At 41.3% G+C, this 24,306-nt stretch overlaps 2 protein-coding genes across 4 annotated transcripts; one reads left to right on the forward strand and one right to left on the reverse strand.

Annotated features, from left to right (window-relative positions):
• Nucleotides 1–5,572: 5,572 nt before the first annotated feature.
• On the reverse strand, nucleotides 5,573–23,431 carry LOC104106815 (U-box domain-containing protein 52-like). Of its 2 annotated transcripts, XR_011414913.1 has the most exons (5): nucleotides 23,292–23,431; nucleotides 7,332–22,727; nucleotides 6,268–6,390; nucleotides 6,087–6,201; nucleotides 5,573–5,969 (listed from the first exon to the last, which is right to left on the reverse strand). XR_011414913.1 is itself a non-coding variant. In XM_070197439.1 (4 exons), exons 1-4 carry the CDS (start codon nucleotides 7,537–7,539, stop codon nucleotides 5,768–5,770), a joined length of 648 nt encoding a protein of 215 aa, XP_070053540.1. In that variant the 5' UTR covers nucleotides 7,540–8,007; the 3' UTR covers nucleotides 5,573–5,767. The 2 variants fall into 2 exon arrangements, 1 of the variants encoding a protein (XP_070053540.1); XM_070197439.1 differs by lacking the exon at nucleotides 23,292–23,431 and having other exon boundaries at nucleotides 7,332–8,007.
• LOC104106813 (ferric reduction oxidase 8, mitochondrial) lies at nucleotides 21,293–24,190 on the forward strand. 2 transcript variants are annotated; one of them, XM_009615444.4, is made up of 8 exons: nucleotides 21,293–21,446; nucleotides 21,598–21,700; nucleotides 21,789–21,974; nucleotides 22,076–22,313; nucleotides 22,416–22,743; nucleotides 22,840–23,098; nucleotides 23,191–23,852; nucleotides 23,937–24,190. In XM_009615444.4, exons 1-8 carry the CDS (start codon nucleotides 21,293–21,295, stop codon nucleotides 24,116–24,118), a joined length of 2,112 nt encoding a protein of 703 aa, XP_009613739.1. In that variant the 3' UTR covers nucleotides 24,119–24,190. The 2 variants fall into 2 exon arrangements, with proteins under 2 accessions (XP_009613739.1, XP_009613740.1); XM_009615445.4 differs by having other exon boundaries at nucleotides 21,607–21,700.
• Nucleotides 24,191–24,306: the final 116 nt, after the last annotated feature.

A 24,306-nucleotide genomic window follows, 5' to 3' on the forward strand; every position in this document is an offset into this window, starting at 1 on the left:
GCAACAAAATACCAGAAAATCTGTTATCTTCCTTAAGTCCAAAATGGTCCGTTAATCAATCGAAATCAACCCGAAGCCCCCGGGACCTCAACCAAACATACCTATAAGTCCTAAAATACCATACGAACTTAGTCGAGCCCTCAAACTACATCAAACAATGCTAAATATCACGAATCGCCCTCCAATTCAATCTTAAAAAACTAGAAACTTCAAATTTCCACAACCGATGCCGAAAACTATCAAACCACGTCCGATTGACCCCAAATTTTGCAGACAAATCATATTCAACATTACAGAACTACTCCAACTTCCGGAATCGGAATCTGAACCCGATATCAAAAAGTCAACCCCTGGTCAAACTTCCCAAAAATTCGACTTTCGCCATTTCAAGCCTAAATTAGCTACATACCTCAAATTCACAGTCTGGACACGCTCCTAAGTCCAAAATCACCCAACGGAGCTAACGGAACCGACGGAACTCCATTCCATAGTCGTCTTCACACACTTCTGACTACGGTAAAAATCCTGAGACTTAAGCTTCCATTTTAGGGACTAAGTGTCCCAAAACACTCTGAAACCAAAAACAAGACCTCGGCCGGGTCGTTACATTCCCCCCTCTTAAAACAATCGTTCGTCCTCGAACGAGCATAGAGACATACTTGAAGTGGTGAAAAGATGAGAATAACGTCTGCGCATATCATGCTCGGTCTCACAAATCGCCTCCTCGACCGGCTGACCCCTCCACTGAACCTTCACAGAAGCAATACTCTTCGACCTCTGCTTTCGAACCTACCTATCTAAGATTGCCACCAGCTCCTCAACTTAAGATAAATCCTTATCCAACTGGACTGAGATGAAATCCAATATGCAAGACGGATCGCCGTGATACTTCCGGAGCATAAAAACATGGCATACTGGATGAACTCCTGTTAGACTGGGAGGCAAGGGAAGCTCATAAGAAACCTCCCCAACACGTCGCAATACCTCAAATGGATCGATAAACCTCGGGCTCATCTTGCCCTTCTTTCTGAACCTCATAACACCCTTTATGGGTGACACCCGGAGCAATACCTGCTCCCCAACCATAAATGCAGTATCGCGAACCTTCCGATCCGCATAACTCTTCTGCCTGGACTGGGTTGTGCGTAGTCTATGCTGAATTACCCTAACCTTCTCCAAAGCATCATGAACCAAGTCTGTGCCCAATAATATAGCCTCGCCCGGCTCGAACCAACCAGCTGGAGACCTACACCGCCTACCATACAGAGCCTCATACAGTGCCATCTGGATGCTCGACTGGGGGATATCCCGAGGTACCGCCTCGTAGTCCTAAAATAAATATGCAAGAAAAGGGGGATCTTGCAAGACAAGGGGATCTCCCGAGGTACCGCCTCATAGTCCCAAAGTAAATATGCAGTACAAGAGAATCTCCCAAGTAAACGCCTCGTAGTCCCAAAGTAAATATGCAGTACATAGGGGATCTCCCGAGTAATCGCCTCGTAGTCCAAAGTAAATATGCAATACAGGGAGAATCGTCCGAGTAAACGCCTAGTAGTCACAAAGTAAATATGCAGTACAGGGGGATCTCCCAAGTAAACGCCTCGTAGTCCCAAAGTAAATATGCAGTACAAGGGGGATCTCCCGAGATACCGCCTCATAGTCCCAAAATAAATATGCAATAGCAAAGACGGAAGAATAACTCAACAAGAGCAACCTCTTCTTAAATCCAAATTTCTGATAAATATATTAACATCTCCATTTAAACTTATTTAATAATTATTTGCAGATGAAAAATCCAAAATATAATTATTTTCAGAAAATGTCAACTCAACCAGCACACGGAATCCATATAAGGATCAAAGTAGCAATCACATCAAATTAGCATATAAAACAAATTCGACAAACAAAGAACGAGGCATGACAAATAAGGATTTAATAAGCGCCAGCAGATTTCCAATTTAATACTTAAGAATTCCTACGACTTTAAACCAACACAATTTGCACATATAAGCCCGAGTACGTACTCGTCACCTCACGTACACGGCTTTCACATTACTCAAATGGCACATACGACTCAATGCCTAAGGGGTAATTCCCTCACACAAGATTAGGCAAGATACTTACCTCTTTGAAGTTAGACCGATATTCCATAATAGCCTTCTTTCTTGAATTGACCTCCAGGTAGCTCAAATCTAACCAAATTAATTGTGTAACTTCATTAAAATTCATCGAAAATAATTTTGGATAATAAAACATCGACTTAAAATTTAACATTAAAAAGTCAATCAAAAGTCAACGCGGGGCTTGCCTCTCTGAACCCAACAAAATTTTTACGAAATCCGAATACACATTCCGATACGAGTCCAACCATACCAATTTTATCGAATTCCAATAACAAATCGTCTTCCAAATCTTGAATTTCCGTCTTTGAAAAATTTTACAAAAAATCCCAATTTCCTCCTTTAAAACTCGAATTAAACGATGAATATAACCATAAATTCATGGAATGTAGTCACTTTCAGATATAGAACACTTACCCCAACCAAGCTTGTGAAAAATCCCTCCATAATTGCCCAAAACTGAGCTCCAAAAATCCCAATCGAAAAATGACAAAATGACCATGTTTGGTCTTTATGATTCTGCCCAGTTCCGCTTCTGCGGAACAATTGGTCGCATTTGCGACCTCGCTTTTGCGAGACCAATCTCGCTTCTGCGACAGACCACTGCCAACCGAAACCACGCACCTGCGGACAAGGCTCTGCTTCTGTGCAACTGCAGGTACGGCTGGAGTTGCGCTTCTGCGTTGATGCCCACTCCTGCATTCCTTTCACCCGCTTCTGCGATCCCGCAGGTGCGGAAAATTCTTTGCACCTGCGACCTCCGTCCAGTCCAGCATTCCTTCCCAATTTCGCTTATGTGAGCTTCATCTCGCTTCTACGATGAAGCTTCCCGCAGAAGCGAAAACACCAGCAACAGATTTCCAACAGCTTCAACAAGTCCAATTTCGATCTGAACCTCGCCCGAAACTCATCCGAGTTACCCGGGACCTTAACCAAATAAACCAACACGTATTAAACTACAATATGAATTTAGTCGAGGCCTCAACTACGTCAAACAACGCCGAAATTGTGAATCGCGTCTCGAATCGAATTATGAGTTTTCAAATCTTCCAACTTCTATATTTTGCGCCGAAACGTAACAAATCAATCCGGAATGACTTCATATTTTGTACACAAGTCATAAACGGCATAATGGAGCTGTTTCAATTCTCGGAATCGAAATCCGACCTCGTTATCAATAAATCGACTTACGGTCGAATTTATGAATATTTCAAGTACATTTTCCAACTTTTTGCCGAAATGTGCCGAATTGTCCTACGGACTTCCAAATCCAAATCTGAACATATGCCTAAGTCCGAAATCACTATACAAAACTATTGACATCATCAAAACTCCATTCCGGAGTCATTTGCCCAAAAGTCAAACTCCGATCAGCTCTTTTCATTTAGGCTTCAAAAATGAGAAATTGTTCTTCCAATTAAACTTCAAATCTTCTGAAAACCAAACTCGACAACACATGCGGGTCATAATACATATTACGAAATTGCTCGGGACCTTAAGTCGCTGAACGGAACGTAACTTCTCAAAATAAAAAGTTGGGTCGTTACATAACCATCACAAATATATCAAAACAGAGCAATAATGCTAAATTTATAAGGAAAACAAAAGTCATAATATGGGATGAAGCGCTTTTGGCTAAGCGTCAAACGATCAAAATAATCGCCCAGAGTTTTAGAGATATATTGGATATTAATGAACTGTTTGGTAAAAAAATAATAGTTTGGGAGGTGATTTCTATCATGTACGATCAATAGCTCCAAAATTGACGAAAGCAGAAACTGTAAAAGCTAGCTTGCCAAAATTATACTTATGTCCTCAAATGAAAAATATTCAGTTTTATGGTAAAAATAAAATATTTTTTAGTTTTGACTCAGCAAAAGATGATACCAACAATTACTACTAAGAAGAAAACTTAAATAATTTAATACCAAATGGCTTTCTACCGTACATGTTTGTTGTCAAGTTCATTATTTTTTACGTATATTAGTGCCACCATATATATAGTAGACTGAGTTAAAATTGATCTTTTATTGCATATAGGTTGATTTTGAGGAAAAATATACCCGCTATGCTACTGAAAACTTAGATCCGCTGAGTAACTTAGGTAATAGTACACATAATGGTATATAGAAGTTTTGACAATAACGTCACATATGCAGAACTAATGATAATGGTCAATATACTTCTAAGTATGTATTTATCCCCGAATTCACTTTCGTCTTCCAAAACTAAAGAATATCCTTTTAAATTTATATTAAAATAATTTTTAGTGTGTTTATGTTTTGTAGTTATAACAAATAAAGCACAAGGACAAACATCCTAAATATTGAACTATATTTATAATAATATATTTTCTTACACGAATAACTATATGTTATATTTTCAAGAGAGATATCAATATCGACAACAAGAGTTCTGGTTATGGCAGAGCAACCAAACCAACAACAACAATAACAACCCAGTATAATCTCACTAGTGGGGTCTGGGGAGGGTAGGTGTACGCAGACCTTACCCCTACCCTGGGGTAGAGAGACTGTTTCCGATAGACCCTCGGCTCCCTCCCTCCAAGAACTCTCCACCTTGCTCTTGGGGTGACTCGAACTGGAGCAACCAAAGTAATAGAAGGAAATATATACAAAATAACATCTTTTATAAAGAAATGTTCGGTAAGATACCATCACATTAGATACCTTTAAACTACAATACATAATTATCTACCTAACATGACTAAAATTAATTATTTATGTAAGTTCTGATTATGTCCTTTCATTTTGAATTCACGTATTATGCTAATGTAACAATATTTTTTGGCATTTAGATGATTGTTGTATTATTATATATAAAATTTCTCTCATTAATTAAATTTTGTTATTCCTTCATATAAATAAATATTTAAACCATCATAAATTTAATTTGTTGTATTATATAAATAATTGACTAAAATTTATGTGCAACGCACGTACATAAAAATTAGTATGCTAAAAACCCGATAAATAGATAATCCAACTTACAGATTTTTGACTGATTTTAACTTGTAAACATTATTTATCAAACGCAATGATAAGTTAAAAGAGGCCTATAAGTTGGTCTTATCAAACACCATTTATTAGTGCAAAAATAATATAGCGAATTTAAAGTTATGGGGTTGTAAATTGTTTTAGGTTTATGAACTATCATACTTTTCTACTTAATACCTTGACAAATGAAGGGAATAAACAAACAAACAAAAAAACAAATTGAGTATAAAAAAATTAAAGTGGGTATCAAACAAAGTTTGGTTGTTTAATTTTAAAGTATCTACTTGAACGTATAATTTAATCTTACAGTAGTATAATTTTTTTAAAATGTAGCTTATAATTTGTTCAAAATAATGACTGATTTATTATAGAATTTGCCTAATTAACAAACAGAGAGGAGATACCTTCTTCAAATTGATATGGAGGTAACACAAATTAACACCATAATCAAAGTGTGAATAAAAATTAACTACTGGGTTATTTAGTTGTGGACATTTTGGAGTATTTTCTCTAATTTATCATTTAATCATTTAATGTACTAGACATAATATCTAAATTAGAAAATTGAGAGTAACGCTATGCTATTAAACTTGTACAAAGACCAACTTTCCTCGTATTTCTTCCCACATTTCAATTAAACTTGCCAGAAAAGCACATGCATTCAAAGAAATTCCTGTCAGTTTGTTTACTACGCACAAGAGAAGTAGGATTACTACTCCCTTTGACATGCTCGTTCTTAATCTCTTTGCCTTCACTAACGACTTTAACTTGACAGAAATCCGGTGCATTCTTTTGAACATATTCTCCTACTCCATGTCCCTTCTTCACTCGTCTGTAACGAAAATAAAAACACCAGAACTCTTTAGTTCTTCAAATTCCAACTTATACAGATCAAATTGGACAAAAATATCAGATGTGAGCTAACAGAAAACTATATATGTCTAATTACATGGTGGAAAGTGATCGCTTAGTTCCAATCACAAGGCTGGTAACGTTGACGACGGTGATTAGATCAAGTAATGTTTTGGCTGGTGATTTGCTCTCCACAAGTACAGTATCTACTGCTACCTGCATTGATTCCCAGTTAATCAACAAGAATCAACCTTTGATTTGACAATGTACAAATGCACCTACCTTGGCATCATTGCATAGGCGGATGTATTTTTCCAAGAGATTTTTCCTCCTATTACTCTCTTGATTGATGTAGGCTTGCACCTGCTCTCTACTCAATTGGCTTTTTGATAACTTCCCAACTTTCAAAGCAAAATTCAAATTGTTAACAAGTTGGCCAAAAAGTCCTTTTTTTTTTGTTGCTTTTTCCTCATTAATATTTCACCCTTTTTGCTAAAGTTTGTTCAAGAAGGAAATTTTAGTTGGAATATAAATGACGCAATGTGCAAACAATTTCTATATCTTGACTAGCCTCTCAATTGACAAAGGACCAGATACATTGTGACATAATAACCTATGCAACTTGTCAAGGTAGGCAGCTTTTAGTCTCGTTGTTAGCTACTACAAGCTCAGAAGCATCATACTTTGGGTTGGCTCATCTCGAGAGAAATTAAACAAGTAGCGTCTCGAAACCAATTTTTATATTATGTGATAATAGATGTCTTGTATAACAACACTTCTCTATAACAACCAAAAAATATCGTAACAAATGAGGTTGTTATAAAGAGATTTGACTGTATATGAATAATTTTGTTAATTGATATTAATACTCTTTGAGCCAGGCATCTTCATGCGATCAGGCTGCCGCAATCAATAGCGTTTGCAGAATTTTGTTCGAGAGATGTTGACCTTTTATCATAACCGGCTTGTATGTGAGTTTGGGTCTAGAGTTTTAAGACTTTACTTTCTATTTTGAATGGATGTTTATTTTATATTATTTTCATTCAAGTGGTGTTAGTGTAGTCACATAAGCAAGGAATTGAGCAGAACATTAAATATCTAATCATGAAACTAAAAAGCTATTCGTATTCTCGGATTCCCTCTTTTGCTTGATTTACTGATTATCCTAACTTAACATTCCCCTGATTTCTTCAATACATCATTCTGTAAAGCTGTAGTAATCAAGGGGGAAAAAGTAGTGAAGACGCAGTATGAAAAAGTAACACAATTTTCCTATGTATGTGCTACTGTTTTGGATGAAGCATCAAATTCACACTAAATTGACAAATGGAGTAACAATTACCTGGTGAAGGTATGTAAGTAATAGGAGGAAAAATATGGACAAGGCAAATGCGAATTCCTGGGGAGATGGTATGATCAAGCGCCCATTGAAGAACATGCAAGTCATTTTTGCCAACAGCTACATAAACATCATTCGTTATTCCTCCACCATCATTGTTACTTACTTCACTCTTGCTATCTTCTCCAATCTCTTCGATTTCCCAAGACATCTCTTTTCTAAATCTTGACGCTACTACTATTCAAGCAGTGAATTATACACCCCCATCTCTTCCACTCCAAAAAGGGAAAAAAAGAAATGGCTTAGTGGGGACTGGGGATAAATATTGTGGACTTAAAAGAAGGGAGGAGATATGGAAGAAGGAAACAAATATTAAATGCTTACGGAATTGGCCGATTATGAGGAAAACAAACAAAGGTCGTCGCTATCGAAGACACAAAGTAAGGAAAAAGGTTTTGATTCTTTCTTTTGTCAACATTTGCAAGCTTTTGAACATGTCACATTCTATGTACCAACTGTGCCTTTTACGTAAAAAGAAAATTTGCTTTTCTATTTCTCAACCGTAACATGCTTCTCCTTGCTATTTTCTCTTTGGACCGACCTCAGATAGCGATCTAAGAGGCAATGAAGCCATCTAGTTTGTTTTTAATGGGAATTAAGGCTTTTTGCACGAGGTAAAGTGTTTTTGGACCATATCATGATTCATGATGTGCTAAAAATGCAAACCAATGGCTAGTATTTACTATCATTTGATTTTTCTTCCAATATGCCATTTATCTTTTTCCCGTAAGATTCAGAATATTATATTAGCAAAGGCTTGTGAAAATCCACTAAAAATCATAATTCGTTATATCTCCATTCTTCGGACTACTAATTTGGTCACGTCTTGACGAGTAGACAGTTTAAAATCATCAATATCTTGCGATCACCAGTAGTCCTGAAATTATTCGGAGGGGCTTTAGCCTTTAAGCTTAATTCATGTCTATGCTTGATTGGCATCAACTAGTATGATGAAATAATACAAAAACATCAGATAATATATAGCTGATACTAGAGGTTTAATTAGCTAACTAATAAAATAAGACTTGCTCATCTGAGTTTTTCTTTTTCTTTTTCCTTTTATCAGGTAAAAGTTTAAATTTCATTACTAAATAGCACCAAGAAGGTGCTTAAACTGTATAACAAAAGTAATCACCAGTGTAGTACATTTCCAAATGCTGTGTTTCAGCAACCACTGTCCAGAATTTTTTCGCTCTGCCGGGAAACATGAAGCTGGCCCGGAGAAGAGAGATGGACGAGTCGGGGGTTTGGGAATTAGGATTTTGGTTTATTTTAGTTAGTGGGTTGGGTTTAATTGGGTGGGCGGGTAAAATTATCTTAAATAGGTGACCATATTTAAATTGGGAGAAAAAGAAATTCACATAGGCGCCATGTAGGAAAACAAAGGTGGGACATGTGAATTTAACGGATGAGGGGCAAATATAATCCTAAAGTATAAGGTAAGGATAAATATATCAAAAAAGTATAAAGAATGGCAAATGTAACCCTTTTTGAAGAGTACAAGGTCAAATATGACCCTTTTCCGTTGTAGCTATTGTTCATCTGTTTCCAAATGCAATTATTAATCTGAGTTTCCACTTAAGCTTTCTGTTGTAGCAGTTTTAGGTATGCAGGGAGACATTATATGGGTCGAAATTCGCCTCAATACTTGGGATTAATCAAGTATCGAGAAAGGAATCGGTCGAGGTCGACCAGGAGATGACAAAGCCCGTGGTCGAGATGCGGAAGATGGTCGATGTCAAGCGCCGTAAACAGAGCTGTAACGGCTAGTTTATTAGGGCAGGATATTAAAGAGAATATTCTATTGGATATTCTCTGTACATGTACTATTAGTGCTTATTGGGGGTATGTCCCATATAAATAGCAAAAAAGATAATGAATAGAGGCATTTGATATTCATTGTGATAAAAGCAGACTTTACAAAAGATTCTCTCCCTCTTGAAAAGATACAAAGAACACATTTTTATCAAGATTCTTGTTTACATTATCCTGCACTTTTCCATCAGATCCGAGAAGATTTCGAATGTTCTAATATCTGTCTATCGTTCATCATTGTCAGGAGGAATAATCACCTAGCTCATTATTTATTGAGTGAATCACTCCTCCTATTTACTCAAATACCATTTATTGCTATTTATTATCAACTCTTCTTCCATTATTGCTTATATTTTATGACTATTTAATGCTTGTTATTGTCAGTCCCTTGCTGGATCTGTCCCACCTTACACACGCTTTCAAAACTCGCATATAGAGATATTATCATTAACTAGGTTTAACCCATCATTACATAAATATAATAGTTTTAGCCGAAAATTATACTTTTTGGTCAAACAATTTGGCGTCGTCTATGGGGATTATCTAGTTGAATTTTTAGTTTCTTCTAGATGTACAACTGACACTCGTTACTAACGTAAAAAAAACAAAACAAGAGCAAGATCATTTTCTCTCTGCATACATAGATCTAATATGACAGGTAACAGAGAAGAAAGAATGAGAATAATGAGTGACCTCCCAACCAACCTCATGAACATATTCAATGAGAGCTCTGAAGAAGTGGACGAGGGCGCAACGCCCAATGCCTCTCCCAGGCGAGGTGGATCACCCCTTTCCCCACGACATAATCACAAAGTCTCTTGGCAAGGAAGCCTCCACATCCGTGGCGGAGGAGGCGCCACCAGCAATAAAAAAGCTCCTAGAGGCCTGGCTAACTGACACGCTATCCAGCGTCCTCCATAAGCCCGCTCGGGACGCGGCTACAAATAACGCAAGGACTTGCGTTATACCACCAGCGAACGAGCAGCATGGTCAACTCCCTTCTCCTCCAACGGCAGGTATTACTCACAATGTCGTTAATAATGCTGGTGTCGACACTCTCACAACCATTTTTAAAAGAATGGAGGAAATGAAAAATGAGAACAAAACGCTTCGAGATCAAATGAGAGAACACAAAGAGAGAGTCGATAAGATACCAGACGCCCCTAAGCTCTTGCCGAAGAGAGATGCCAGACGGTTCGTCGAGCAATTGTACAGTGATGATGCCGCCCCACATGCCATACCAAAGACCTTTAAGATGTCGTCTTACCTGAAAATATATGATGGCACGACCGACCCCGAAGACCATGTGACGCCGTTAAAGGGAATGACCTTGCCAAGGAACAAGTATCCTCCATTTTGTTAAAAAAGTTCGGCGAGACCCTCACAGGAGGAGCGTTAACTTGATACTCACAACTGCTTGCACGCTCTATTGAAACCTTCGAAGAAATGGCCGATAAGTTCGTAACGGCCCATGTTGGAGCCAAAAAGGCAGAGGCGAGAGTAAACGACATATTTGTTATTAAACAGTCTTCGGGAGAAGGATTGAGGGATTTCCTCGCCCGGTTCAACCGAGTGAGAATGACCTTGCCAAATGTATCGGAAGGGATGACGGTCGCAGCTTTTCAAAACGGACTGAGCAGAAATGGTTCGAGGGCGACAAGAAAGCTACCGAGTCGACTTATGAAGTACCCCCCAACTACTTGGGATGAGATACACAACGCATATTGCGCCGAAGTCCGAGCAGACGAGGATGACCTCAATGGGCTCACCCATCGACTGACCTCGGTGCAAGCAGAATCCAGGAAAGATAGAAGAAATGATATCAGAAGAGACCTCACAGCCTCGCGACCCAACTGGGAACTGCATCTATCATATGTCAGAACCGCCACTACGTCCTCAACTCGCCACGAAGAAGGCCCACCCCGATCAAAAACAGGGATTCACCGGAACAAGAAATGTATGCCCCATTTATTATCCGCTCACAATTTTTGTGTGTCACATACAGAAATAATCTACGCCTTGGAGAAGCTCGGACTGAAGGTGAAGTGGCCACAAAAGATGAGGTCAGACCCGAATACCAGAAAATCAGATGCCCTCTGCGAGTTCCATCAAGAGCGAGGACACAAAACCGAAGATTGCATCGCCCTAAAACATGAGGTCGTAAACATGCTACGACAGGGACACCTCAAAGAGTTGTTGAGCGACCGGGGAGGGACCAACTTTGCCAGAGGACGTGAACAACATCAAGGACCGCCGAAACCACCCTCGCCGACCCGTACCATCCACATGATCATCGGGGGAGGCGACGATGCTTCCATCAACAGTGTGAAGTTCACCACAACCCACAAGCTCAAACGGTCGATCACCCACGAACGGTATGATGAACTCGAAGAAAGTATAATCTTCGACAAGTCAGATACCAACGGCTTGGTTCTCCCTCACTATGATGCTCTTGTAATCACTTTACAAATTTTAGATACCGATGTGAGGCGCATTATAGTAGACGATGGGAGTGGCGCATGCATTATCCACCATCAAGTGCTTGCACAAATGAAACAAGAGGATAAGATAGTGTCGCGCTGCATCACACTAACGGGTTTTAACAATACAGTTGAGCGAATATCCGGTGAGATCACACTCCAAGTCCTGGCCGGTGGCGTCACGCTGGAAACCACGTTCCATATCATGGACCAAGACACAACGTACAACGCCATAATAGGGCGACCATGGATACTTACCATGAGAGCCATCCCCTCCAACTTGTACCAAGTCATCAAATTCCCAACTCCATGGGGGATATTTAGTATACGAGGGGAACAACGCACATCCTAGGAATGCTACCGCATCGCCTTAGACTGTACAACCACCCAACAAACAAAGGACAAAGAAGAAGAGGCATAGCAATCAACATGGCCGAGGTCGATATGTGATGACAGCGAGGACGTCATCAGAGACCCCGATACGGTCGAAGCTGCAGGATCGACCGTAGAGGACCTCGACCCCATTTAATTAGACATCAACGACCACAGCAAGAAAGTTTATATCGGATGCAAACTTCAGGAACCGGGTAAGTTTCGTCAATTCTTAACTGCTAACGCATACTTGTTTGCTTTCAGCCATGCAGATATGCCAGGTATCCCAAAGGAGATCGCCACACACAAATTGAATGTCGATCAATTCCACCCCCCGGTGAGGCAGGTTAGGCGTAAGTTCAACTCCGCGAAGAGGTGGAAATTCCACCCCCCGACGTCGATTAATGATGCAATACGCAAAGAGGTGGAAAAGTTGTTGGTAAATGGCTCCGTCAGGGAGTCTAAATACCCCAAATAGGTCGCCAACGTGGTCATGGTGAAAAAGAACGGAAAATGGCTGATGTGTGTAGATTTCACTAACTTGAACAAAGCATGCCCCAAGGATTCATTTCCACTACCCCATATCAACCAACTCATCGACGCAACGGCCGGACATGAACTGCTAAGCTTCTTGGACGCCTACTCGGGCTATAATAAGATCCTCATGGAGGAAGAGGATCAGGAAAAAATCACCTTTATCACTCATCAGGGGACGTATTGCTACATGGTCATGCCCTTAGAGCTGAAAAATGCGTGGGCGACTTATCAAAGGTTGGTGACGAGGATGTTCAAAGACCAACTCGGAAAAACGATGGAAGTTTATATGATGACATGCTAGTCAAATCCTAAAGGAAAGAAGATCACATCGACCACTTGAGAGAAGCTTTCGGCATACTCAGGAAATACAGAATGAAACTGAACGCCGAAAAATGTGCATTCGGCGTGGCCTCAGGAAAATTCTTAGGTTTTATAGTGTCACAACGGGGTAACGAGGTCAATCCCGACCAAATCAAGGCCATCGAAGGGATACCAGAGCACTTGACCACTAAAAAGCAAGTTCAGAGATTGACTGGCCGTATCGCTGCCCTTTCAAGATTCATTTCGCGATCATCTGATAGGTGCCATAGATTCTTCGGCGTATTCAAAAAGGATAACAACCTCCAATGGACCCTCGAGTGCGCCCAAGCCCTGGAGGAGTTAAAGGTGTACTTGGCATCGCCACCATTGCTTTCAAAACCAGAACCGGGGCAACAACTCCTCATCTCTCTCGCCGTTCCGAAGTAGATGTGAGTGCGGTCTTGGTCCGAGAAAATAAAGGTACGCAGTCTCCCATCTATTACATTGGCAAAACACTAGTCGACGCCGAGACGAGATACCCCCACCTTGAAAAACTGGCTCTGGCCTTAGTCGTAGCTTCACGAAAGCTTAGACCATATTTCCAATGCCACCCCGTCTCGGTTGTCACGACTTTCCCCCTAAGAAGCATTTTGCATAAACCCGATCTATCAGGCAGGTTGGCCAAATGGGCCATCGAATTAAGCGAGCACGATATCACATATCGGCCGCGAACAACGATAAAGTCACAAGTCCTTACAGACTTCGTCGCCGACTTCAGCGCAAAAATAATGCCCGGAGTCGAAAAAGAAGTCGTCCACACTTCTCCCTAAACGCAAAACCTCTGGGTCCTGTATATTGACAGCGCATCTAACGCGTCAGGGTCCGGGCTGGGACTTGTACTCGAAGTCCCAACAGGCGAAGTGATTCGCCAGTCCATAAGGTGCCCAGACATGACTAACAGCAAGGTCGAGTTTGAGGCCGTAATTGCAGGATTAAGACTAGCATTCAAATACGGAGCGAAGCGGCTAAGACTGTGTTGCGATTCGCAACTCGTGGTCAACCAAGTCATAAGGACTTTCCAAATCAAGGAACAAAGGTTACAGAAGTACTAGACCAAAATCTGCAAGCTACTACCCGAGTTCGACGAGTGCCAACTCGACCAGATCCCCTGAGCACAGAATACCGAGGCAGACAGCCTCGCCAAATTAGTATTAGTCACCAAAAGCATTACAACCGAAGATAGAAACGTAGTCCATCTTTTCAACTCATCAATATACCTAATCGAGGTAAGAACCATAAATTTGACTTGGGGACTGGCGCAACCGTATTGTTACATACTTGCAGGACGGAATACTCCCAGTTGATAAAAAAGAAGCCAAGAAATTGTGGATGCAAGCAGCAATGTACATCATCATTCACAACGACTTGTACAAGAGGATATACGGCGGCCCTCTAGCGAAATGCCTGGGCCCAAATTAGACACGGCGCGTCCTTGAGGAAGTACACGAAGGCCACTGTGGAGCTCATTCCGGCAATCGGGCTTTGGTTAGATGCCTCATACAGATGGGATATTACTGACCCACCATGAAAAAGGAGGCCGCGGATTTCGTGAAAAAATACGAGCAATGCCAGAAGTATGCCCCAATGATTCACCAAGCAGGCAAACACCTACACTCAGTGACTTCCCCTTGGCCGTTCATCAAATAGGGAATGGACATCGTGGGCCCCCTCCCGGCAGGACGAGGTAACGTACGATTTCTTTTGGTTTTAACTAATTATTTCTCCAAATGGGTAGAAGCACGAGCATTCGCCCAAATACATGAGCATGAGGTGATCACCTTCATATGGAAAAACATCATATGTCGATTCGGCCTACCCAAGGAGATCAGCTGTGACAATGGACCCCAATTTATAGGAAAGAAAGTCACTGAGTTTTTTGAGAAATGTCATATCAAAAGAATACTCTCAACGCCATACCACCCCGTGGGAAACGGACAAGCGGAATCCTCCAACAAATCGATATTGAACATCATGAAGAAGAAACTCGAAGACGCCAAAGGGTTGTGGTCGGAAATATTACCAGAAGTACTCTGGGCCTACCGAACAACGCTGAAGACAAGCACATGAGAGACGCCTTACTCATTGGTTTATGGGACTGATGCAGTAATACCGGTCGAAGTCAGGGAGCCCAACCTAAGATACTCCCATGAAAGCGGACCCATCAACGATGAAAGCAGAAGGTAGGAACTCGATAAAGTCGATGAACGAAGAGATATGGCCTACATAAGGATGATCGCCCAAAAGCAACAAACAGAACGCTATTATAACAAAAAAGCAAAGATCATGCCACTCAAGTCAGGGACTACGTGCTTAAAGCTAAAACACAAGTGAGCAAAGACCCACAGGAAAGGTAAACTAGGAACCAATTGGGACGGCCCATACAAAATCACAACAACAAGCAATGGGTCATTCCAACTGGAAACAATGGAAGGAAAGCTACTACCAAACAACTGGAACATTGCACACCTCAAGTACTTCAAGTTTTAAGACATGAAGCGTCCCCAAAGTCGTACTCTTTTTCCCTCACTTGAGTTTTGACCCAATTGGATTTTCTCGAGGAGGTTTTTAACGAGGCGACGGAGGAGACGCTTCAAGTTGAAGTACGCACAGACGGAGGCATAGGACGGCTAGTTCATTGCTCGACCTCTCGAGACTTCTCCAGGTCGACCATTGAAGGGACTGGATAGGCTAGGACTGGGACTGGGGTTGAAATGCCAGCCAATGTCCGAAAAAATTATGTAAATTTCTCCAAGTGTATGAACAAAGCACAAATGCACGAAGTTCAATTCTATTTCTCCAAATGTATAACCAAGGCAACGTCGCATTTAAAGATTACAATGCCGACAAATGCCGCGCCTAAAGGCACACCTAAACGGCCCTCGGTCATAACTAAGTATAGGTTATATTCGACCTCGTTCGAATTCACACCTAAACGGCCCTCGTCCATAACTGAGTATAGGTTATATTCGACCTTGTTCGAATTCACACCTAAATGGCCCTCGGCCATAACTAAGTATATATTATATTCGACCTCGTTCGAATCAACACCTAAACGGTCCTCGACCACGACCAAGTATAGGTTATATTCGACCTTGTTCGAATTAACACCTGACCGGCCTTCGGCTATAAACAAACGTACGATACATTTGACCTCGTTCGAACTAACAACTACCGGCCCTCGGCCACGATCAAACTTAGGTTTTGTTTCGACCTCGATCGAACTAACACTTGTTGACCCGCGGGCTACAATTAAACTAAGAATATGTTCAACCATACTCGAGCTAAATGATTACGAACAAGAAAACCAAGGCAACCAAGGAATGAGATCTAAAGCATACAAGTTTGAACCGAAGAAAAAGAATCCGGTACAAATAGCAAAATTGGTATTTCATACTCTGAATATTTTTTACAAAGGCTAGAAAAGACGCAAACAAAAAAACGCACGAGTCTGCGGCAAAAAAAAAAAGAAGAAAAAGAAAAACTGCTAATCGCCACCAGGCCCAGCAACGCCATCAGCCTGATCACCTAAGCCATCCCTATCTTCACCTTCACCATCACCATCGCCCTCAGGATGCTCGTCCTCATTCCAGGCATCCTCTTCAATCTGATCTACGCCCGCATACCCCTCATCATCACCGACCTACGGTGTAGCAGGATCAAAACCACAAGCGACCTGAGCTCCACGTGCCTTAACACGAGCATCCTCGAAGACGGCTTCTAAAACGGTTCCCGCCCTCATCAGATCTCTGAATATATCCAGTTGGGCCTAGGAGTAAATCCACTCCTTGTACAAATTCCGAGGAACATCAGGAAAATTATAAGTGCGGGAAGAGGACGGTCGGGCCAGTAATTGTGCCTTTTAGGCCTCAAGAGCGGCGACCCGATCACACAGGCCAGAGGCCTTTTTCTCTAATTCTCCAATCTGTTCATCAAGCCGCTCTTCTTTTAGTCTGGCCGTCTCCAAGGTGCTCTCTCGCTCGTAACGAAGAACACGAATTGCGATCTCCAAAGCCTCCGTCTTCCTCATAGCCCCCAACTGAGCTAACTTCGCCTTCTCGAGATCCGCTGCCTTCTCGGCGACCTCGCCACTTAAAGCATCCGCTTTGAATTCACACTCCTCGAACTCGGCACGCAGCGAGACCACTTGGGCTTGGAGATCTCCGCACTGGGCTTCGACCGCCCTACTAACCTCTAACTCCTCTTCTTTATCCCTTAGCGCCCCCTCAAGAACGCTGCATTTTTCGATGACCCTTACCAGCTCGTCATCCTTTTCCTTCAGCTCGTCTCGGAGAGCTTGTAAATTGCCACCCTCACTAAACCGCCTACAAATCTCGCGGTACTTGCCACGGTACTCACGGTATTTTCGCTCCATCTTCAGATAAATAGCCTTACGCCTCTCCTCTCTTCGGGCACTTTCAATTTCCAAAATCACAGTCTAAAAACGAAGAGTAAGAACGAAGCATAAACTTTGAACTTGACAAACAAAAACGAAAGAAGTCGAAAAGCTTACCCTGAGAGCGAGGCCGGCTATGCTCCTAGATAAGGTAGTGTCATCCAGCTTTTCAAGGGTTTTATCCTCCACGTCGGAACAGAGGGGACCAAGGGAAGGAACCACGTTCTCCGTATTAACCAAAATATCTCGATCCATGGGGATCACAATGGTCCGCGTGGATCCCTCCAATCTTACTTTGAGTCAGGTAAATCCATCCCCCATCATCCTCACCTCATCGGTGTCAGCATCAGAGCCCGTCTCGTAACCATCCTCGGCAACGCTCTTTCCTTTCTTGTCGGCCAGTGAAGGAGGACCCTCAACCGGTCGCGAGGCCGATGGCTCATCTTGCCACAAAATATCAGGGACTCTCATCGATGGCCCTTCAGCTTCCATCGTGGCTTCGGGAAAGGACATGCCCTCAGCCGATGGCGGAATCTCGGACGGCAACTCGACGTCGTCTCCAAGCACTATTGTCGCCGTCCCTCGAATGACAAAGTCGCCCCTTGCTGAATCCATAGCCCTGACGATCCCGTCACTGACATCAACCGACCTTCTCTTACGGGGAACTAAATTCCCACCGCTCGACGACGACTCTTCCTCCTCATCTACTAGACGATACAAAAGGGAAGCCGGAAGCTCTGTTGCCGATATGTCCGCATGCGGAGAAGAAACTGATGCTGAGGCAGCAGAAGGTGGGGTCGACGACCGAGCAGACCTGGCCGCGGTGGAAGAAGGAACATAAGTAGATGATCGGGCAGGCCTAGCCGCGGTCACGATGGGAATAGACTCCGAAGAAGAATCAGCCTTCCTCCTACGAAACGTAAGAGAAGGAGCCCTTGGCCTCCTCGAAGATCCTCGAACTGAAAAGGAATAAAGGTTATCATTACCAAGAATAAAACTGCAATGAGTAAGCGACCATGAGGTCGAGATGGCAAAATTTGTACAGATGAACTCACTGGCCAAGGAAGAAGCAGGCCCGACCTTCTTGAGAAAGCTCGGCCATTCACGAATCCCCACAATGTGAGGCAGAACACGGCCAACCCAGTTCGAAATATCCTCAACCAAAGGAGGGGGCGTAGTCTTGGTTGTACGAAGAATGAACAAAATGTCAGAATCGGCGACCAAAACAAATCAAGTGCTTTAACAAAGAAAAAAGAAAAAAGATACTTACGAGTGTAATTCCAAGTCTTAGGGAAGCCATCCGTGTTTGGCACCACGTCTTCGGTTCTGACAAAAAAGTAGTTGAACCAGAAGTGACGATTTGCCTTGTCGTCCATCTTCACTACCAGGCATTTACTTCCTCGATGATGAAGGTGCAACATCGTCCACCTGTAGAAGCTAGGGGCGAAGAGATGCATCAGATGGCAGAGTGAGACCTCGACCCCGGCCAATTCCGCAAACTTTGTGAGCATCCTAATAAGCTTGTAGATGTATGGAGATAGTTGGGCCGGGCAAACACCATAGTAGCGGCAAAATTCCTCCGCCAACGGGAGAAGGGGAAGAGTATAGCTAACATGGAAAGGATATGCATAGAACGCGCAATACCCAGGGCGGGGAATTTGTACCATATCGCGCCCTGCTGGGACTAGATCGATGTGGGCAGGAATGTTGAATTTTTGCCTAAGCTCAGTCAAATCGATCTCTTTCATCGCTGACTCCGAAACCTCGGGCTTGCCTTCGAAAAGTCAGACCTTACTTTCTCACTACGGGGAATTATTTCTTCCGCCATGGGAAAATTCTCATCTTCAATGGCGACAGAGACTCCATCAGCGCGAGGGGGCATAAGCACTACTAAGGGGACATGGTCAATTCTCGCACTAGAACCAGAGGATACATTAACCATATTTCTCTTTCTTGAAAGAGGATATTCATGCAAGGAAGTATGAGAAGCAACGAGAATCGCTAAAACCATTAGGGAAGATATGCATCAAGGGAAGAAGAAGAAGGCACAATGTTCTTTATGAAAAAAATAAGGAGCAAACGAACGTCGTTGCACCTCTCTTTATAAGGATTCAGGCACCAAAACCAAGAGACTATGCCATCATTACCTGGCACTGGAGTCGAAACGGCAGCCCCCAACTGACAGTCGCACGAGAAACGACGCGGAGCATCGGGAAAATGCGTCATAATGACGCATGACGTCGTGACGTCATTTTGGTACAAAAGTGACACAACCCCAAAAGATGCAGTTCACGAAAGGTCACAATGTCATCTCATCCAAAACGTCACTGCTCGACTCGCTCGCCCAAATTTTGCCAACCGCAGTAAACAGAATCCGCTTATTAAGGTCACCTGGGGTCGGCCTTAATAAGCGGAGGGACTAACTATATGGGTCGAAATCGCCTCAGTACTTGGGATTAAGCAGTATCGAGAAAAGAGTCGGCCGAGGTCGACCAGGAGATGACCAAGCCCGTGGTCGAGATGTGGAAGATGGTCGATGTCAAGCACCGTAAACAGAGCTGTAACGACTAGTTTATTAGGGCAGGATATTAAAGAGAATATTTTATTGGATATTCTCTACTATTAGTGCTCATTGGGGGTATGTCCCATATAAATAGCAAAAAAAATAATGAATAGAGGCATGTGATATTCATTGTGATAAGAGCAAACTTTACAAAAGATTCTCTCCCTCTTTGAAAAGATACAAAGAACATCTTTTTATCAAGATTCGTGTTTACATTATCCTGCACTTTTCCATGAGAAGATTTCGAATGTTCTAAGATCTGTCTGTCATTCATCATTGTCATGAGGAATAATCACCTAGCTCATTATTTATTGGGTGAATCGCACCTCATATTTACTCAAATGTCATTTATTGCTATTTATTATTAGTCCTTCTTCCATTATTGCTTTTATTTTATGACTATTTAATGCTTGTTATTGTAAGCCCTCTAGATCTGTCCCACCTCACATACGCTTTCAAAACTCGCATCTAGAGATATTATCATTAACTAGGTTTAACCCATTATTACACAAATATAATAGTTTTAGCCGAAAATTATACTTTTTGGTCAAACAGACATATTTTGGTGCGAATGTCACACTCACTGATTTTTATAATCATCTAACTGATCTCATATTAGTACACCATAGTTTATGGGGTAATCTAATTACCAACCACATTGTAGGACCATCACAAAAAATATTTCTGCTAGCGCAACTAGAAGCAAAAATCAGTAATTCACTGTGCTGTCTTGTTAACAAGAGCTCTACCAGTTCCTCCCTGTCTATAATGGGTCTGGTTCCCAGAATGAACAAATTATAGTCAACCAGTTAGAGTAGAGGGCTATCTTTTTGGATCTCTTTCCCATCTACATGCGGAAGAAGGTCAGACAACATAGGCTGTAGCAATAGTGGAGTGGACCATGTATCCACTACTGCAAATTGGTTCATCTGTTGTAATGAATAGATATGCTGATAATAGCATCCACTCAGTAAGCAAAAAAGAAGAAGATATATTCCCATTTAGAAAGCCATCACAAATGTCATAAGTTGATGGCATCATTATCCATCACCATCAATCTCACTTAAAACAGGTCTAACTTGTTATTATATGAGAATTGATTCCAAAATTGATGGATGGTGCAGAGCGCACAATAATTTCTGGGAGCAACAGATACCACTGTTAATATAGGGTAACACTTAACAGTTTGTAAAGTAGAAATATTTTTCAAGCTAATATTTGTGTAGGAGTTCTATTGTATAAGGGGGGTTAAGTGTATGATCTTGAAATACAAGGGATGTATTCTGCATTTGACTCATATTAGAAGGGTGCTCGGAATAATTTACCAGACTATATATATAGAAACTCGTTACATTCCATGTATAGAGTCAGCTCTTCTTAAAAGATGACTAAAATTCCCTCTTTCCTCCTTAAATTGCTACTTGTCTTGATATTTGCTGGATGGGTATCACTTTGGCTTCTCAAGCCCACGCAACTATGGACTAAAAGTTGGAAAATTGCAGAAGCAAAGGCATCAACCTCATTCTTAACCCAAGCTGGTGAGGTTCTGAATTCCAAACTCAAATTATTTTAGATGTATAGGTTTAACTTCAAACTCACCATTTACCTGTACAAGAAATGTTAATGTAATGTCCTGTTCAATGTTAATCCCCTCCAAAATACTGAATGTTTTTTTTTCTTCCTTTTGAGGTCCTGCAGGTCTTAATTTTGCAGTCTACACCTTTCCTGTTATTGCTATAGCTATAGTAGGTTTTATGTACTTGGAACTGAAACAAAAGGAACCAACCAGCAGGTATGCTTTTTACCTGCAGTATATATATAAGCATACTAATGTTTAATATAGGCTCTTTCATGCAAACATGTGCTGAATTTGGTTGCAGGAAAGGAAGATCTTCACTATCTGTTCTTTCCAATCCACTAGTTGTGAATAGGTATATAGGAATTCTGTCTGGGTTTGAAATCCTTGTTGTATCTCTATTCGTCATCTTTCTAGCATGGACATTCTACGCTCGTATCTCCAGTGACTTCAAGAAGATGATACCAATTAAATCATTTACTTTGCCCGTGTAAGTATATTCCTATATTCCCATGCAAATATTATAGCATCATTTTCAAAACAATTATCAGAGTACTCTCTGATAATATTTTCCAACTCCGCCATTTCCAGATGGCAATACAGAATCTTTAGAGTCGCGACAAGGTGTGGTTTATTAGCAGAAGCCTGCCTAGCTCTTCTTCTTCTTCCCATCTTGAGGGGGATGTCAATATTTCGATTACTTGGCATCCAATTTGAAGCTTCCGTGAGATATCACATTTGGCTTGGGACAGCAATGATATTATTTGCCACTTTACATGGTGGAGGTACTTTTCTAATCTGGGGTATGAAACATCGCATTGGAGATGAGGTAACCTCATGTAATCATTTGAACATTACTTCCTTTTTCAATTTAGTTTGAACATATGTATCTAAGCTTTGTTACTAAGTCCTTTTTTGTGGAAAATTATAGATGTGGAGATGGCAAAAGGTAGGGCGTATTTACCTTGCTGGGGAGATCAGTCTTGTTACAGGATTGGTCATCTGGATCACATCACTTCCACAGATCAGAAGGAAACGATTCGAGATCTTCTATTATACACATCATTTGTACATAGTGTTCATACTATTTTTCCTGCTTCACGCTGGAGATCGCCACTTTTACATGGTTTTCCCTGGCATTTTTTTGTTTTGCCTTGACAAGATACTCCGAATAATTCAATCAAGGCCAGAAACGTATATTCTTTCTGCTCGAATCTTCCCTTCCAAAGCCATAGAGTTGACACTGCCAAAAGATCCAAGTACAAAATCAGTAATCTCTCTCCAATTTAACAGCTTAGGTGCTTTCTTAATTCTTGACTGGGCCTAAATAAAACCTACTTAACATACTATTTCAGGGTTGAAGTATACACCAACAAGTGTGATTTATGTCAAGATTCCAAGGATTTCAAATTTTCAATGGCATCCTTTTAGCATAACTTCTAGCTCCAAAGTTGATAAAGACACGATCTCTATTTTGATCAAAGCTGAGGGACGGTGGACCAGCACTCTCTATAATATGCTACGTTCAAAGCCTGATGCAGAAGCTGATGGAATGAGGTTTTTTCACGTAGCAACAGAAGGCCCTTATGGACCTTCATCACTGGATTTTCTAAGGTAAAGGAAATGATGTTATTTCATGTTTGATTTTAGACCAAGTTATCTATCATATTTTCCCCGTATATAATTATTTGTTGAATCTTCTGCAGATATGATAGTCTACTTCTAGTTGCAGGTGGAATTGGGGTTACACCATTTTTTAGCATTCTGCAAGAAATTGCCCCAGCAAGAAGTAACAAAAATGTATCACCTGTAAAAGTACAGCTTGTCTACACCATAAAAGATTCCCAAAGCATCTGCTTGTTAGATCCAGTTCTACCGCACGCTTTTGATGCAGAACAAAGTTATCTAAAACTGAAAGTGTTTGTCACGCGGGAACACCAATCCAATAGATCCCTACGTGAAGTGCTAGTTGAGGTCTCTAAAATACAAACCATTCATCTCGCCAACAAGCGTTCTGGTCATGCAGTATATGGACTTGAGAACTTGCGATGGATGGCCGTCCTCCTTTTGTTGGCATCTATCATTTTTCTAGCATTCCTTAGCATCTTCAACCATATTATTATCAGGCCTAATAAAAAGTCAGCTGAACAAAAAACTGCCTCCTCAATAGTGGACCTTCTTCTCATATGCTCATTTGCATTAGCACTAATATCCAGCACCTTAGTGGCTACCTTATGGAGATGGAAGAGGCTAAGTGAAGAAATTCCACCATTTTCTGAAAAAGAAAGAAAACCAATGAAACCAACAGAATCAAACAGAGGTTTTGATCAACATGAAATCCATTTTGGAGCAAGGCCAAACTTTAAAGGTATGTGCCAAATACATTCATGTCCTTGTTTTAACTTCAAACAATCCAATCGATTGGCATTCTAATATGTCGAAAATTAAACAGATATATTTTCCCAGTTTGCTAATGAATCCAAGGGATCCAACATTGGTGTCTTCGTTTGTGGGCCTGAGACAATGAAAGAGTCCGTAGCTATAACTTGCCATCAATATTCCCAGACTTCCCAAAGCAGAGGACAAGAACAAAAGCCATCCTTCAGCTTTCAGTCGTTAAATTTCACTCTGTAATAGTCTTTGTGAACATTGGTCGAACACATTGTCTACAATGAACTAAATAAAGTCTTTGGCCTTTATAATCAAGTAGTATCAACAAAGTACAGGTTCCAAGGGATATCACAGAGGTTTTGACCAAAGAAAACCAATGAAACCAACAGAATCAAACAGAGGTTTTGATCAACATGGGTTCCAAGGGATAT

Source organism: Nicotiana tomentosiformis, chromosome 3, assembly GCF_000390325.3.
Source record: "Nicotiana tomentosiformis chromosome 3, ASM39032v3, whole genome shotgun sequence".
In the NCBI taxonomy this organism is placed as follows: domain Eukaryota; kingdom Viridiplantae; phylum Streptophyta; class Magnoliopsida; order Solanales; family Solanaceae; genus Nicotiana; species Nicotiana tomentosiformis.